At 25.9% G+C, this 18183-nt stretch overlaps 1 protein-coding gene across 2 annotated transcripts in view; it reads right to left on the bottom strand.

Annotated features, from left to right (window-relative positions):
• Positions 1–18183, bottom strand: part of LOC136974898 (6-phosphofructo-2-kinase/fructose-2,6-bisphosphatase-like) — a 67998-nt gene that overhangs the window by 14839 nt on the left and 34976 nt on the right. For both annotated transcript variants that reach the window (XM_067269883.1, XM_067269884.1), the window contains exons 11-12: positions 10862–10903; positions 6539–6626 (exon numbers count right to left, since the gene is read on the bottom strand). In XM_067269883.1, coding sequence (XP_067125984.1) covers positions 6539–6626; positions 10862–10903 — 130 coding nt within the window. The remainder of the gene's footprint in view (positions 1–6538; positions 6627–10861; positions 10904–18183) is intronic.

Genomic DNA, 18183 nt, shown 5'->3' with positions numbered 1-18183 from the left:
TAATAATGGAAACTAAAATCATCAAACATTTTTGTGTTATTAAAATAAAATACATAATCTCTTCTATGTATTTTATGTTCTAAATCAGCATTTCTCAAGCTTTTTACTCACACGAGCCATCATTTGTTTGAAATGGCAAATGTTTCCGCAAGCCAAATGTTTATAATATAAAATTTTTAAAAAATCTGGTAAACTGGAGTTACTGTAAATTATATAATAAAATAAGATTATGCATTATTGATGATAACTTCTACATGTGAAACGTAACATCCGAGTAACATTTCTACTAAGGGCGGTTCAAGCCAATTTCAATTTGTAAGAAATAACTTACTTCTATTTCAGTTTTTATTATTGAAATTTAACTATTAAAAAAAATGCCTGATGATCGTAAATAAAACAAACTGTTTCAAAATTATTCAGGAGTCTATTTTACTTTAAAAATATAACAAGCCTATTTATAAACTTAATAAACCCTTTCTTAAAAGGATATTTTTTTGGATTCTAAGACGATTTTGTAAATTTCATTTTGTATATATACATAAACAAAAAAAAAAAAAAAAAAAACAGTATTTAATGGTCCACGTGTGCCAAAATTCATCCATTAGTTATTTTTTATATGTGACAATAAACCTAAAAGTTTGAATAAACAAGGAAATATTTTCAAAGCCATTGCAACTTAAATAGCTTTATGACTATGACCTTATGTAAAATATCTATTTTGATGTTATTTAAAATAGAAAAGAAAAATCAATTTCATATACACACATTCTATAATCTTAGTTTTATTACTAAATGACAATAATAATTTGAGAGAAAACGTTCTCTATTGTTCTTAGTTCTTAGAGAATATTTCAGTAATACAAGTATTGCACAGTATTTCTGTGGAAGGTATTATCATTTTGCAACTCATTAAAATTTTAACATGACCCAATATTGGGTCACAACCTCACAACCCATAATTCGAGAAACACTGTTCTAAATTATATATATATATATCATAAATATGAATTATAACTTAGAGAGAGAGAAAGAATGATATTTATTTCGTAATAAATAGTTTTTAAATATCAATAATATAAATGATATACTGTAATTATGATTATGTATATAATCAGTTTACATAATCTGTGAACTATTTTTCTTTCTACAGAAAATACATACTGCAAAATCTTTTAAAAGAAATCTTAACTTTTTTTTTTTGTTTGTGTAAGTTTATTATTTGCATTCTTATTTGGATTAAAACTAAATTTTTTTTTTAATTGTGAATTTAAAGTTATCTAGAGACTTTCATGCTGCAAAATGATCTTGTGTGAAGTACTTCAGATTCATTATCATAAAAGATGCTGTGACCTTTTAAATTATTACTTTTATTTTCAAAAAATTTCCTTCAATTAAATTAGTTTAATTAAAAATATCTCTCTACAGCTCATCTAAGATTAATCAGAAATCAAACTATAAAAAATTTCTCTGAATAAATTAATTCAGATACTAAAATGACATCACTCTAGTAAAAATAGGATTATTATTAATAAGTTAATCTATTAAATTTTATTCAATATATAAAATGGAATTTCTACATGTCAATTAATATTTACAAATCTTAATAAAATTTCATACATTTTATTTTTTTTTTGAAGCATAGATTTAAATTATAGATACAATTCTAACTAAATAATATATGATTAATTCTAGGCAGCTTTAATTCAAAGTAAAATTATCAAAGGATAGAACTAAACTGAATCAACACAGTGTTTATTAAACTATCTTAATTTGATTTACAGTTCACAACAATTAAAAATATTTAAATGCAACTAATGGAGTAAAATTTATTTTCATTACACTCTTTGACTATTCAAAACAATGATTATGAATGATGTAAATGAGTGAGTTGTAAAAGCAAATATTTTTTAAATATTTGATTTTGCAGTTAGTGCAGGTTAGCTTATGTGATATGATGACGACGACAATGACAATAAATTTATATTTATTGTCATATATGTAAAACTAACAATCTTTTTATTTTTTCTAGATATAAGAGAACAGTAAATCAGTAACTAAATTACATATTTTAAATTGGTATATGACTCCATTGTAATACATAATTATTCTCAAATTATTAAAATTCACTTTCTCAGAATAAATTAATTCAAAAACTATTCAGATAACTTTCAGATAAACTATTTCCATCATTCAATTATGATGCCTGATTATAAGTAATATCAAAAATATAATATTTTTTAATATTATTTATAATCAAAGTTCATATTTAAATATAATAAATAAAATAACAACTTGTGAATATTAAGTAATTGTTAAGAATGATTTAAATTTAAAAAAAAAACCTTAAATCTACATCTTTTAATTATAAATCATAAAAATTTATTTAATTAAATTATTATTAAAAGCTTAAAAACAGAATTCAAAAGAATTTAAATTAAGTGTAAATAACTGATTACTAATTTCTTTAGTTATTTAAATTAACTAATTTGGCATGTGTTTTATATCTTAAAAATCTTAAAAGTATTCTTAATTTTCTTATTTATTATCAAAGCATTTTAAAACAGCCTTTGGAATAAAATATTTTGTATCAAAAAACATTATTTTAAAATTGTGCAATATATATTGTAAATACACTAACTAATTTTATGTTAGAATTAAGAGAAGATTCAATGATAACAACTTATTATCAAAATAGAAATATTGTTGTTAAAAATGCATAGTATCTTAACTTAAAATGTTATAACAAAATTTGAAGTAGGTAGAACTAAATTAGTTTTGCACTAAAAAAAGTTTTTATTCTTTGATATTTACTAATAAATAACTTAAAACTTTTCAGTCTTCTAAGAAAAAGAACTTCCAACAACCAAGCTTTCGTTATTTCTATCAAATGGCATCAGATCAGACTGAAGCAAGGACCAATGGAGTTATTAAATCTTTAATTTTTCTTATCTAAATTCTTAATAATGAACTGATGTTTCTTTTTTTTTATTATAAGAATTAATTAAGGAGTTGAAATAAAAAAAGACAAATGAAAAATGATGAATGAAAGAAACTGATATTTATATATACATACATATGTATATAATATTTTCTATTTTTCACTAAAATCTCACTAAAATTCTATTGAAATCTATGATTATGTGTTTTGTAAATTGATTGATAAAATATGAACTTTTATTTACACCATTAAAGAAATTACATCTAATTTACACAATATTTCAATACTACTATTAAGACATATATATTAGATATGTGAAATATGGATAAGATTTAAAAATGATTAAAAGTATGAACTTTGCTAATAAAAAATATAACAGATATTCAGGGTTGTCAAGTGGGAAAAGAGCTGAGAATTTTCCCATTGGCCTAGAGAAAACTTAGGAAGCCGTAGTACTTTCTATCTCTATGAATTAACGTTATTTTTACTAACAAAAAATAAAATATTTAAGACCGCTTTTTATTAATAAAGAAGCATTCTACATATTTCATTTGTTTAAAAGAAAAGGGAGACCTGCTCTATACAAGCTGTTGATGGTCATATATGTGCTTCCACTATTTTATCTACACTATTTCATTGCTATATTAATTACTACTGATTGCTTCACATTAAATAATATAAAAGTTCATATATGTTTAATTAAACTTTTAATACATATATTCTTAAGAATATTGTAATATATAAATTAATAGAAAATCTCCTTCAATAACATTAACTAAGACATATATAGTATAAGTTCTCACTTTATTCAAACAATTAGTGAAAACAGAATATTTTGTATCAAAAAATATTAATCCAAAATTGTGGAATATAAGAAATACTTATAAGAAGTATTTATCCAACTGAATCAAAAAATTTCATATAAGTAAGTAAAAGGAGATTCTAACATAACAATATCAACATACCAAATTTAGAATCTTATTGTTAAAAATGCATATTAACTTATCTTAAAATTTTATAACAGAATTAAAAACAAAGAATTTATTCAAAATATAAATATCTTTAGATCATAAAAATTTCATGCATTAATTTCATGTTAATACGGAATTTTTAAAAAAGTCATTCTCTTTATATATATATTTAACTTTTACAAGACTAATCTAGATTATTATTACAAGTTGAGTTATATTTTTTGACTTGTTGAAACTATTACAGTATACTCTTGATTATCCTTGTGCAGATTATTTGTGCATACTTATGTCACAATAAAAATTTATATCAGGAATACAAATATTAACATTAAAATTTTTTTTAAATCTGTGTTGTTAACTCTTGCTATTTAAAATGGTACATTGAGTATCAGAACTACTTCCAAAACATTATGGCATAAATTAAATGGCATAACAAGTACAGTAAATGCAGTTGATTCTTGAACAATATGAGCTTTACTTATGTGAACACTATACCTTTTTTTCATAAAATAAGTTGTAAAACTATTTGAAGAAAATATTTTGAATCATTTCCTTATCAAATAAATCATTAATATCCCAAAATTAATGACATTTTATGATGATATCTAGCTAGTAACATGTCATTCTCAGTTGATAGTTACAAGAAATTGATTGTGAATTGTGATATGCTAGTTCAATAAATTTTTCTAAATTTCCTGTTTACATCAAACATTTTATTCAACTCTGATCACATCTAAAGCTTATTAATTAATTAATTATATAAATTAAAAACTAAATGAAAGAAAAATCTAGTAAGATTATCCATGTTTTCATGTTATCCTTGTCTCCATTACTGGATAATTATCCCAGATAATCAGGAGTATACTGTATTTTGACTTAAATTGGAATATATTTAAAACGAGGAATTGTAAAAATAAATAAAATGCATTAGTTTAATTACCACTTCATTTGTAAACAAAAATACTACTATAATCTAAAATAACAACTTAACAAATTAAGATAAGAATGTAGAAATACTAATGCAAAGAACCATTTTCCCATCAATACTACATTTAAGATATCAAAGTTTTTACGTAAGCTTCAAATATTTATCAAAAATTGTATTGAATATTAGTTATTAATCCATATTATCTTATATTGATAAATACATTTTTCACTTATGTTTGAGCTTATTTAGTATTATGAAATTAATTAAATATATAAGCTAGCTACTTTCATAATTTGCCATCTCTATTTTGAAAAATTTTTCAGGGATCTTAACACAAAAAATACTTTACTAGACTTATATAAATTAGTTTTTCCATCTTTATATGGTTCCTAAAAATACATTTTGCATATTTTCAAATGACTAGTGGACTTTATGGAAGAAGAAAATTTATAACAAGCACTTTTAAAACTTTAATTCAGTTAAAATAGAATTTCATTGTAATTAAATGAATTTTTACCACATGAGAACAAAATTTGTGTGTAAAAAAAAATTCAAACAAAGTATTAAATGTTAATCCTAATGAAACTTTCAAAAATTTGTATTCATAAATAAAAATTAATTTTAGCACAAATTATCAACATTTAGCAAAATAAATGAAGAAAATATAATGTGCAATTTTTACACAAATGCTAGTTACTAATCAATTAGAATGAGTACATTAAAGAAATAGAAATATTAGAGAAATATCATTTACTCTAATACGTAATAAATTAAATTTAAGAAAATAAATTTAAAAATTATTGCTGTTATGAAGCTAATCTTCATTTTTAATATTAATTTTGTAATAAGCAAAATGGAAGTCAGAAAATGTGATTTTTTTAAAGTTAATTATAGCATAGTTTGTAAATCTCATATTTTAATGTGTTCATATTTTATTAAATTGGTAATATTAATTTTGAAAATAGGGAATATAAAATATGGCAATATTTAAAATAAATACATAAATAACATTGAAATAAAATTACTATTAAGGTATTATTTTAACTAATTATATAATAATCAGATAAAATAATAAAAATGCTGATTTGTAAAAGAGAATATATTTTATATACATTCCATATTATATTTTAATTATTGAATCTATATTGTATTATTAAATTAAATATATACATTTATTTTGTATGCACTATCTTATAGAATTTGTAATATAAGAAAATATATTATACAACTAATGATTTTAATAAATAAAATATTAAAAAATATATAATAAAAAGAATTACTACTCTAATTTAAACTGTATAGATCTATATATAATTATTTATTTTTGCTGTTGACCAATCACCATCACCACCATCTATGGAGATTTTGATTTTTTCAACATGACAACCATGACCAACAGGAGTCAACTTGACTACTGTATGGACAGGCACTTCCACATGTGGAATTTCTTCTGTATTGTTAAAAAGAAAGTTATCAGAATATTATGGTGGGTTACTTGATCTCTTTTTATTTTAAATGTTTAAAATATATATTTATTTAAAAATAATATTTATATTTTAAAAATTGAATTAATTTAAAGTAAAAATGACTCATTAACATGCATTTCTTTTGTTTCACAGAAAGATTTTTTTTGATATATTAATATACTAATAAAATCTACGATTACGTTTTATTATTTTGTTAAAATAAAGTAAAATTTACCTGCATTTTTATCTAAGAAATATGCAAGAAGACATCTTAATATAGCTTGATGAGCAACAACTAATACATTTTCTTGTCTTTCAAGTTCCTATTAAAATATAGTTAGATTTAATAACTTCAATTATTTTAAAATTAATAAACAAAAATTTGATTTTTATTAAAATCTATATTTCAAATTATCTAAAAATTATACATGATATTCAAGTAATCTTTATTATTAGCTGACAGCAGATTAATATATACAGTAGAACCCCATTAAGAAGGTTTTGAAGGGTCCCTTCTAAAAAATAAAATTCTTATGTAGGAAAACCTCTTAAGTAAGAATTGTAAAAAAGTAATTTTTTATCGATATAATCAATTTTATTTCAATATCAAGGTAATATAACATACCATAGTATAACATAGTAGAATAGTAAGATGCACTGACTACAGCAGATAATTAAATGACTGGTGTCAATATGACATGTCAATAGTTAATAGACAGCACCAGATAGGGAGTATGGTCAAAACAATAATTTAGCAATCACCTCAGACTTGAAAGTGTTTGATATACAATATGGTGTATATCTGGAGTTATTTTACTAAAATTTTACTGTTTTTATAAGTGATAAAGTTGTGGTGAAGAAAAAGATTATAGTTTATCTCCAACATAAACTTCTTAAGTGGGTAAAATATTGTTGATGGGACTGATATTTTGAAATTTCTTATGTGGGAAAACCTGTTAAGTAGAAACTTGTTATGTGGGAAATTTTAACACACGTCTTATGGTATAAAGGCCAGGACAATAGAAACTGGACTTCTTATGCAGAAACTTCTTAAATGGGTTCTACTATATGCATAAACAAATTGTCAGTCATGTTAGCTGACTGTGCAAACATACACATTGAAATTCTTTGTTACAGATGTCATAAAATCAATAAAAATTAAAACACAGCTTAGAGATGTAACATTTAAGAAATCAAAGATGCTTAATTGACACAGTTATTTTAAGATGGATAGATTATCATTGTCAAATAAATTCAGTAATTTAGATTAAAAGATATCCACTTTACATACTATTGACTACATCGGTTTCCAAAGAATGGAGAAATTAAATTCTATTGATAGATGGACAGAAAAATACAGTGAAAATTGAAGAAATGTTGTTGGACCTTCCCATTTGAAAAGACTTGTCATTAAGGATTAGTTTTATGTACCAATCATCAAATGTTAACAAATGCAGACAAGAAAATCAAACTTATCCACTCAATAAAAGAAGGAAATAACATGTAGAAAGGGGTATTCCCAACTTCACAAACAAAGCCAAAACAACCATATAAGATTCTAAAAGACCAACAAAAAGAAAAAAAAACAAACAAGACCCATAAAAATCAAAAGAGAAGCCAAAGACTGGAAAAAATTTAACTCCTCTTTCATTTCTTCCTTTAGTAAAAGAAAATCAAAACAAATGTTTTGATTATTGCTTGCCATTCCAGATATTTTGAGCCAAACTTTTAGATACCAATTGATGTTTGAGATTCTGAAAGAATTTCTCCTTCAAATGGTGTTTAATAGCATGAGCCTGAAAATGTTGAAAAGTCACTCTTCACACAAGCATTCTTCTCGCCAATTAAAGAACACAATTTTTGAGCTCTAATTTTAATTATTGGGTTGTTCGGAAAGTAAATTCGTTTTTTTATTACTAGAGGAATTAGATGTATTTTTACCAGCCAATTTTATTTTAAACCACATTTTCATTATATACTTTGACAGCTGACATTTTAAAGCTTATTTGTAAAAAATTTTGTTTGATTCTGTACAATTGTTTTTTTTTCGGTTACCCATCAAATTTGGAAAATCGAAAGAATCATTTTCGGCATATTTTGCTTTTTTATAACTAAAAAATCAAAATGCTGTTCAAACACGAAAAAAATTGTGGTACATGTTTGGAGAAGATGTGTTGAGAGAAAGACAGTGCCAAAACTGGTTTACAAAATTGTGTTCTGGCAATTTTAATATCGAAGATACACCACATTCTGGATGGCCATTTGAAGCCAACGAAAACAAAATAAAGGTATCGATTGAAGCAATCTGCCGTATAACAACACGTGAAATCGCTAAGAGATTAAATCTGTTAAATTGAACCATTTATTATTACTTAAAACGAATTGGTTTCGTTTCAAAGCTCGATATATGGGTTCCACATGTTATTAACAAGAGATGCTGTCTATGGTGGGATTTTAAAGAAATTTGTTTTTGAGCTTTTACCAGACAATTTAACAATTGATTCGAAAGTGTACTGCTGTCGAGTAAACAAATTGAGTAATATCATCAAACAGAAAAGCCCAGAATTGATCAACAAACAAAGTGTAGTGTTTTACCAAGATAATGCCAAATTTCATACAAGTTTGGTAACTCGTCAGAAACTGTTATAGCTTAGATGGGATGTGTTATCACTACCAACCGTATTCGCCAGATCGGGCACACTCAGATTATTACTTGTTCCGGTCTATACAAATTTTTTTTAACTGTAAGACATTTACTTGAAATGACAATGTCAAAAATCACTTGGATCAGTTTTTTGTAAACAACGATCAAAACTCTTATGAATGTGAAATCATGCTACTACCAGAAACAATGACAACAGGTATTTGACCAAAATGGCCAATATATAATTCAATAAAATATTTATTTATTATAAGAATATTGCGTTTGTTTTTCTATGGAAAAAACGAAATTACTTTCCGAACAACCCAATACTATCTTTCATTTTTCAGTAACTTTGGGTATTTTTTGTTTTTTATATGATTTCATATTTGCATACTGCTTAGCCCTTTGAATGATTGTTTGATTGGGCTGAAATTTGAAAAAATTGTAAACCTATAAATTTCCACTGTCTTGTCTGTCTTTCCTTAATCTTGAGAACAGAGTTAGATAAACGAAGGCAAGACCAGATATGGAAACCTTAAGGGCAGGAAGCTCTGATTAACTATACACAAACTTCTGACACAAACTGGAAGTCACGTTATTTCAATTCAGAACTTTCCCCTGAAAGCAGTTAATATATATCCAACATGACTCAACTGCTAACAAAAAAGTATGATGTACCGGTACAGAGGCAAGACACTACAGTACTAATTGAGGTGGAGAGCATATATTTAAATGAAATAAATTAAAAATACGATTAAAAATTGCAGCCCAGCATTGTGACAATATCACAACAAATAATTGCTCATTAGTTTCACATTTATTTTTTGCAACATCTTCCACTAACATACTGCAATTTTTAGAAATGACTGATTATCTTCTCGTCAAGTTGTAAATTGCAAGCACTATATTTTTCACTGCACCTGGCTTTTGAGAAATGGGCAGTCTTACAATACTTAACACTCCATGCATTGTACTTTCGAAAATTTGTATCTCATTTGCTATGAAATGCTTTGATTTTTCTCAATTTTAAAACCATTTGTCAGCAATTGTTTTTTGATGGTCTATTTCTTTCATTGTTTATTTCGTTCATTGCTCAATGGAAAACTGATAATGGAAAGCAATAGTATTCCATAGCATTTATTAAAGTACAACTTTATTAAAACTGATAACAGAATTCTTATATTCTAATTATTTGAAATTGTTGCTGTGGCAACAAACAGAATTATAGATAATAATCAAAACAGTTAACATCTTTTGCATTTTTATAGATTTCTATCATTATGGTCATTAATTCTTAAATTTTTTGGACTGAGTAACATAAGTTACACCTAGACAGGATTTACAAAAAACATATAGAGCCAGTTTTAAACAAGCTTCCTTCTAGTAAACTGTACCTTTTATATAGCCACTCTTTATTGTTACACTAACTGAAATTCTACCTAGACCTTATAATAGGGCCATTTTCCAGTTTTTAATACTTAAAATTTGCATTCATTACTAAAAAGTTTAACAATTAATACTTTCAATATTAATTTTTTCATCTGGAGTTCCTTTCTATTTCATTAACTTTTCTTAGTTTCCTCTCATTCTATGCTATTAAAACTAAATCGGCTGTGTAAAGGAGGTCTCAGGAAGCCCTATTTATATTCCTTTAACATTATCTTCATTACAATCACTAAAAAGGGACAAATTTGCAATCAATACTATAAACTCAAATTATTATTCTCTATTCACAATCCATTAAATTTTAAAGATTAGCAAAACACTATTATATTTTAATAGTATTTTAATAAATGATAATTACTGAATGAAAATTTTTGATCCTTTCTCAGATAAAATTTAATTAAGCTGTTAAGAATAATACTCATGTTATATTTTTCTAATTAATTTAAAAAATAAAAAAATAACACTTACCATTATAACAGGTTCTAATCTTGCTACAACATCTTCATATGACTAAATAAAATTGAAAATTTTATTTATATTAATTTAAATTTAATTTAACAATGCACAAAATGTAAATTTAGAAAATTATTATTATTTAAAATAACATTAATTAGGTAAAGAGGTATAAATAAAATAATTCTTGACACCAGCTTAACAAAATATATATGATTATAGTATTAAAAAAAATACAAAATATACTATCCTATCCATATATTATTATCATGTATCCATAAGTAATATTATATTATTACATTACATTACCTTACAATGAAATATAATATTAAAATAATTATGTAATTCCCAAATTGCATTTCAATTAGCCAATGAAAGTAAACTCTGTGTGAGAGAGAGAAATTAACTTAATTCAAGATGATTTTTTTTTTTGCAAACTTGTCGTAAATCTATCATCTTATTGCAAAAATACTTAACAATGAAAAGTTCATTTTTCCATAAATGAATCATGTTTGCAGAAGAAAACTATTCATCCATAAGAAAATACTGAATAGCTTTGCAGTATTTGAGATATTTTATTTTAATGATGCTTCTCTAATGATGATATATTTTTAATGAATATTTACAATCATTTTCATAAAAATAAACTTAAACACAATTCTATTACTTTTTTTTAATAATACATTAATGATACAATTAAAATTTTGAATCCAGAAAAAAAGATCGTGAAATCCAAAATAAGGGAAAAAGTCTATTATGAGAACTACTACTGGAATATTGGCTGTTTGAATATATTTTTTATTTTTGACACTTTCTACTCTGTAAGAACTAGTAAAATTTGTTTCCATGCCCATCATAAGTTCAGCAAAACCTACATTAAAGCAGCCAATTGGTAAAGGGTGAGACCCAACACACTTGATAGATGTATGAAATAAAAAACTCACAATAGCATTTCGTTTAACTCAATAACTGTCAAAATGTGAACATCAGAAATGGAACATTACAAACTGATTTTGCGTATGTATAGCAAAAATGTGTCTTACTGCAAAAAAACTCATACAGTGTGTAAAAATTCCAAAATCTACAGTTGCAAAAGTCTTGAAAATTCAAAGAACATTCCACTATTTAAAGGAAGGGCAGTGGTGGTAGTAGTAAGCAGAGAATTTCTAATCCTAACAAAGAACAGAAGGTTTAACAGTTGTTCAAAGAAAATCCAAACCCTTCTTTCAAGTTGTGGCAAATAAAAGTAAAAATGTCCCACAGCTAATTCAAAAAGTAAATTGCAAGTTGGACTGAAGAGTTACAAAGCACAGACCATTCCAGATCAGGATTCAAAACAAAATTTAGCATCCAAGTTTGGTGTGTTTTGATAGATGATGAAAGGTATTGTTTTGCCAACTTTAAAAGTCTTGCTGCTCAAAATTTCTCTAGCTCTTTTAATCATCAAGATTCTCCCTGTACTGTAAGGTAAAGGAAAAGTCTAAGTTTCCTAAGAAGCTCATGGTGTGGCAGATTATTCAACCCGACTAGAGCAATAAATGCAAACATTGTCATAAAAAAATGCTTTAAATAATGTCTTTTGCCTTTTTTTGAAGCTACACACTGATAAGCCACTGTTCTGGCCACATTCACAACTTGTCACCATTTTAATGCCATGTTCTGAAAGATTACACTCTGCCAAACACACCAGAACTCTGATCAATTGAACTGTATTGGTCAATTGTTAAACAATTTTTGAAAAACAAGCAAAGACATTCAAAATAAAGGAAGTTTTTAATGTAAATAGATTTGAGTATCAAATAAGGTAACTAATGAGTTTTTGCATAAGCTATGAGTAATCTTTGTCATAAAGTGCATTCATCAGTACAACATCACTTAAGGAAATTGTGAAACATTTTGTAATTATGAAGTAGTGCGCTATCTTAAAGTATATATGGTTAATTTTGTATCTCCTGTTGGTTTTTTTGTTTGTGGAAATTTTTAGTGTCCCAATTTTGACATGGTTACCCTTTATAATGTATTTTTATCTTGGGGGAAAAATTATGAATTAAATAGTAGTAGTATAGGACTGACAGACTCTGGGATAATTTTGTAAAAGTTTAACAGTTTATAACTTTTATTCCAGAGTCTGTCATCTTTATAAGGAAAAGACGTTGAGCAGGAGCAAAAATGCAATAAATTCTGGCATAATTCCAATTTCGGATGACCATTTCTGGGATATTTTGTATTCCAGAATCTCTCATGCACCCCAAAACCACACCTTTTTTTGATGCCCCTTCGGATATACTTTTCTGTGTGATTTTAGCGAGTTTCTAGGATAAGTCATGTTGGTTATTTAAATATATATATATATGTATATATTTTTAAAACTAATATTTATTTAAATTTTATATTTTAATATATAAGAGATTATTTTCTGATTGGTGCCATCTGTAGACAAAATTATTATTTAGACATTAAAAAAAACAACGAGTAGTCCGTACCTATAGGCTTATCCATCACAAATCAGAATGTGCTACTTGTTATTTCACGATCTATCTATTCTTTTATGCTATATATACAAGGTGTAAAATTGTTTTGTTTAAATAAACAACAACTATGATACTCTCTCTTTTTTTATTGGAATAAAAAAAAGAACATTTACATCAATTCAGGAATAACTTTTTACAATTTATTAATTTGAAATTATACAAAAACATAAGTGTATAAATTTATTAATTATATTTAAAAAATAAAGATTACGTATCTAATTAATATTATGTTAAAGTTATTTAGAAAAAGAGATTAAAAAATTATAGCTTTTCACATATTTTCACTGAAACATAAATAAGGGTAAAATGATAATTATTTCCTACAAATTTGGTTGATAATTGTTTCTGATTACCAAAGATGCTACAACAATTAAGTTTATGCTTGAAATCTTCCATAAATTTTTCAGATAAATCTTGATATTGTGAAATAATTAGTGATGTAACGAATAGTATATTCGGCCTCAACCGAATATTCGGCCAAACTATTCGGCTTGATTGACGCACGTACGAAAATTGGCGCGCAAACTGCATTGTGGCAAGGATCACGCACCCTGCTCTCTATTGGCCCGCTGTCACTACGATTTTTTCTTCCAGCAGGTCTAAATTATTTAAATTAATTAATTAAATTATAATTATTAAACTTAATATGAGATGGAGCCTAACGTCTACCTCTAGTGCCAAATTGGTTTATAATTTATGTAATAGCCGTAAATAGCCCGCTATGATTCGGCAGTTGTTGGTATTTAGATGTAAGTTATAACTTATAAGTTATTTTATTTGCAATCGATCATTTTAACTCTTTAATTAAACACTAAAATTTTGTTTTTACTACATATTTGTAGACTGAATAGTACCCCAAGGATATACTTTAGTGGGGACATATGGTCTAGTTTCTCCCCAGTTGTGGAACAGTTCAAATATATTATTGGGGAGTTTCTATTTGTGAAGTTTTGTGATATTTTGTTGCTATTGTTTTTGTCAATATTTTTAAAATTAACATGATTTCAAATGTTATCTTTTGTATATAATGAGAAATGCTCATTCGTTGCTTTATATATAAAATAAATTATATATTAGTTACTCATCTTCTAGAAATAGATAAATAATTCTTTCATTAAATATGATAAGTTTCAATAAAACGTTTCGTAACTCATTTTAAAATATCGTATAAATATTAAAATATACGCGAATACGAATATAACATAATTAACTAAACAATAACATTAATGCCCGATACATTCTAACCTACACGCCATCAATGCCATAAGATATCGGGCTAGATAAAGGCTATAATATCATTTAATTACAAAATAATTTAATACTAGAGTTAGATGCTATTTCTTATTAACTTTAATAATTATAATTTAATGTTCAGCATTAATAAGTTACCAAAATGATTAACTTACTGTGTTTTTGTAATTTCTTACTCCTGTTTTCAGGTATTCGGTATTCGGCCGAATAGTGATTAAATATTCGGTATTCGGCCGAATAGTGATTTAAATATTCGATATTCGGCCGAATAGCAAAAAATAGGCCGAATAGGCCGAATACCGGGTAGTAACCGAATATTCATTACATCACTAGAAATAATATCCCAATCCACATCGTTTTCAAGTTCTCTAATAATCTCTTCATGCAATTGTTGATATTTACAAACAAGTTTCATATTGAGTAAATGTTTAAAAGTTAATATGAAGTTTTGACTCAGCCTTTGATGTTGAGAAACAAGATCCCAGTTTAGACAATCATATGTTGAGTCAAAAAGTTTTCTGTTAGCTGTTGATAATGGCAAACATCATCCCACTTAATTCCCTGAACATACTTTTGTAAAACATCAGAGGAGTAACGTCTGCTTTTCCACATTTTATTCCAATTTAGTTTATGTTGAAAATTGTTAATAAATTCATTACTAAGATGGTTCAAAAGATGCTTTTGCACTAATGGCAACTGCCAATAATTATCAGATTCGATTAAAGAATATTATTTTTTTGTAAAAAGGGCTGGTGGAAATTACAATTTCATAAAGTAAATATTGCAGTACAAATACTAGTCGTATCCACAAAAAAATGTTATATTTTTAATTGTGTTGGGATTGTCACTTGTGGACATTTTAGACTATTTTACATATTTGTGCAGAGTTGTAGCCTACAAAGAAAGGTCATCTCTGCAGTGAAGAATGGTTGTTCCAGGTGATTGGACATGGTGAGCAAGCAGGATACGACTAGTATTTGTACTGCAATATTTACTTTATAAAGAATATTATGTTAAAAGTAAACAAAACAGAAGTAAGTCCTAGCATCTTAATTGGAATGGAAAAAGCATTAGAAAATTCTGTAATTAAAATGCCTTATCGACATTGAGTAAAGGTATTTTAAGTTCAAATATTTCAAATGCAATAATTGGTTAAATCCCAAAAAGAATTATAATTGGATTGGCACGTAATAATGCATTTAATGGACAGATCAATTTAAATCCCTTCAATTTTGAAAATTTCGATTTAAATTATATTTCTGTTATAAAGGATTCAATTTTAATTCCTCCTAATCCTTATACTCCCGATTTTGACGATAAAAGCTACAATTGAAGTTATGCAGTATTATTCGAAGAGATAGGGGAATTCCTTATGGAAAATTCACTAATATATCATATTCCGACTACGTGTAAGGATATATGTTTCACGTTTTTGATTTAACACCCGATAAGGCAGCATCCAAGAAGAATACAAGTATTTTAACACAAGGAAATATTAGTATTGATTTAAAGTTTAAAAGATCTTTACCAGAGACAGTTAACACCATGTGCTTTGTAGAATATCATAATACAATAAAAATCGATTGATCTCAGAATATTTACATCGACTACTAAATAATGGATACAATTACGCTATGAAAACTAGCATTAGGAGATCCAGAAATTAGCAAAAAATTTGGAGGTGTCTATCCGTCAGATTTAATAAGATTGGATCGCAATATACTTTAAAAATTCTACTTGTTATTATTTCAATTCCTATGGTCTACCTCCGAAAATTCCATTGATTATAAAATTTATTTGCCAGAGTAGCAAACATTTATGCTGGAATAGAAAGTGTTTACAGGGTCCGTATAGTCTTACGTGCGGATACTTTTGTCTATTTTTTCTCTATAAAATATCAAGAAATCAAGATTTAAAAAAATTACAGGTTAATACTAAACATTTCAACAATGCTTTTGTAATAACTTTAATACGCATTCATTTCCATTTTGGTAAATTACCATCCAATATAAAAATTAAATGTAATCAATGTAGTTCTAGTTTAATAACAGACTATTTTATAACTTAAAATTATTATTAAGTCTTTTAAGAAAACTAAAAAAGAATATTATTCAAAATTTATAAAGTTTTGAAAAAGCTACTTACTTTCTTCAAATAATATTATCATTCTCTCCTATTTTTAGAACGACCCAGTTATTGTATTGCTTTAAAATAGTTGCATTTTTTGTTAGTGCTAAATTTAAATAAGTTAGTTTTTGAAATAATTTACTGTTAAACAAAACCTCTTATTTTTTAAATACATTAATTTTTATTTCTGTCAGAATATTTTCATTGAGGGGGTTAGGCCAGTTACCCCATAAACATTATGGATGTCCTCCGACATCCATTTATCATCTGGGTATTCTGGAAATTATTAAGTTTTTTTAAAAAAGCTAACTAAAACAAATATTTTTATTTCAAAAATAATTTTTACTAAAATATAAAAATATAGTTACCCCGTTCTTCTAAAGTCTGCCAGTAGCTCTTTCCATTTTTGAAGCATATTTTTTTTTATCATTGTCATCATAATTCATGAGAATTTCTATCAAATCCCATTCTTCTTTAACCATTTTTCTCTCACTGTATGTTTTTTGTTTTGGAATTTTAAATTATATTTAGTTAAATATCGGGTTTCTAATGTACTGAGAATTGTAGGCAATTTCATCATTGAAAATAGAAGGCAGATAGTAAAATATGTAAAAATGAAATATAAAATTTAAATAAATATTAGTTTTCTTATATATATTAAAATATAAAAGTTACATAAATCTCTTATATATTAAAATATAAAATTTAAATAAATATTAGTTTTAAATATATATATATATATAATATATATATATTTATTTAATTTATATTATTTATTTATTTAGATAACCTACACAACTTATCCCAGAAACTCTCGCTAAAATCATGCAGAAAAGTATATCCGAAGGGGCATCAAAAAAGGGTGTGATAGAAAAGTGCATGAGAGATTCTGGAATACAAAATATCCCAGCAGAAATGGTTGACCAAAATTGGAATTATGCCAGAATTTATTGCATTTTTGCTCCTGCTCAATGTCTTTCCCTCAAAAAGGTGACAGACTCTGGAATAAAAGTTATAAACTGTTAAACTTTTACAAAATTACCCCAGCTGTCAATCCTATACTACTAATAGTCATTTGAAAGATCATGAAAATCTGTACATTATCTTTCATTTTTGTAATTCTATAAGTCCCTGTTGTCAAATGTGATTGTGGTAGATTTGACTTTGAGAGTGCAGTGCAAGTTCATGTATACAACTTTGGTTCACATTTTTCAGACAGTACTTTATACAATTGATCAGCTGATCCATGTTTTTTCTTTCCATCTCTTTTTGTAAACAGCTGCCTTGAAAATTGCTCAAAAATCCTTAAATGGCCTAATTTCTAGCACATTTGCAGGGTTGTCCTCTTTTTTGACAAAGTTGGTTATTTCTTGTCACAGGTAATTCAGTTGGCAAAGTGGGAAATTGCTTGATCAGACCAGAAGATAT

Source organism: Centruroides vittatus, unplaced genomic scaffold, assembly GCF_030686945.1.
Source record: "Centruroides vittatus isolate TY-2023 unplaced genomic scaffold, ASM3068694v2 contig_359, whole genome shotgun sequence".
NCBI lineage: Eukaryota > Metazoa > Arthropoda > Arachnida > Scorpiones > Buthidae > Centruroides > Centruroides vittatus.
The sequence above is the reverse complement of the archived record's forward strand: the minus strand, read 5'-3'. Positions and strand labels throughout refer to the sequence as shown.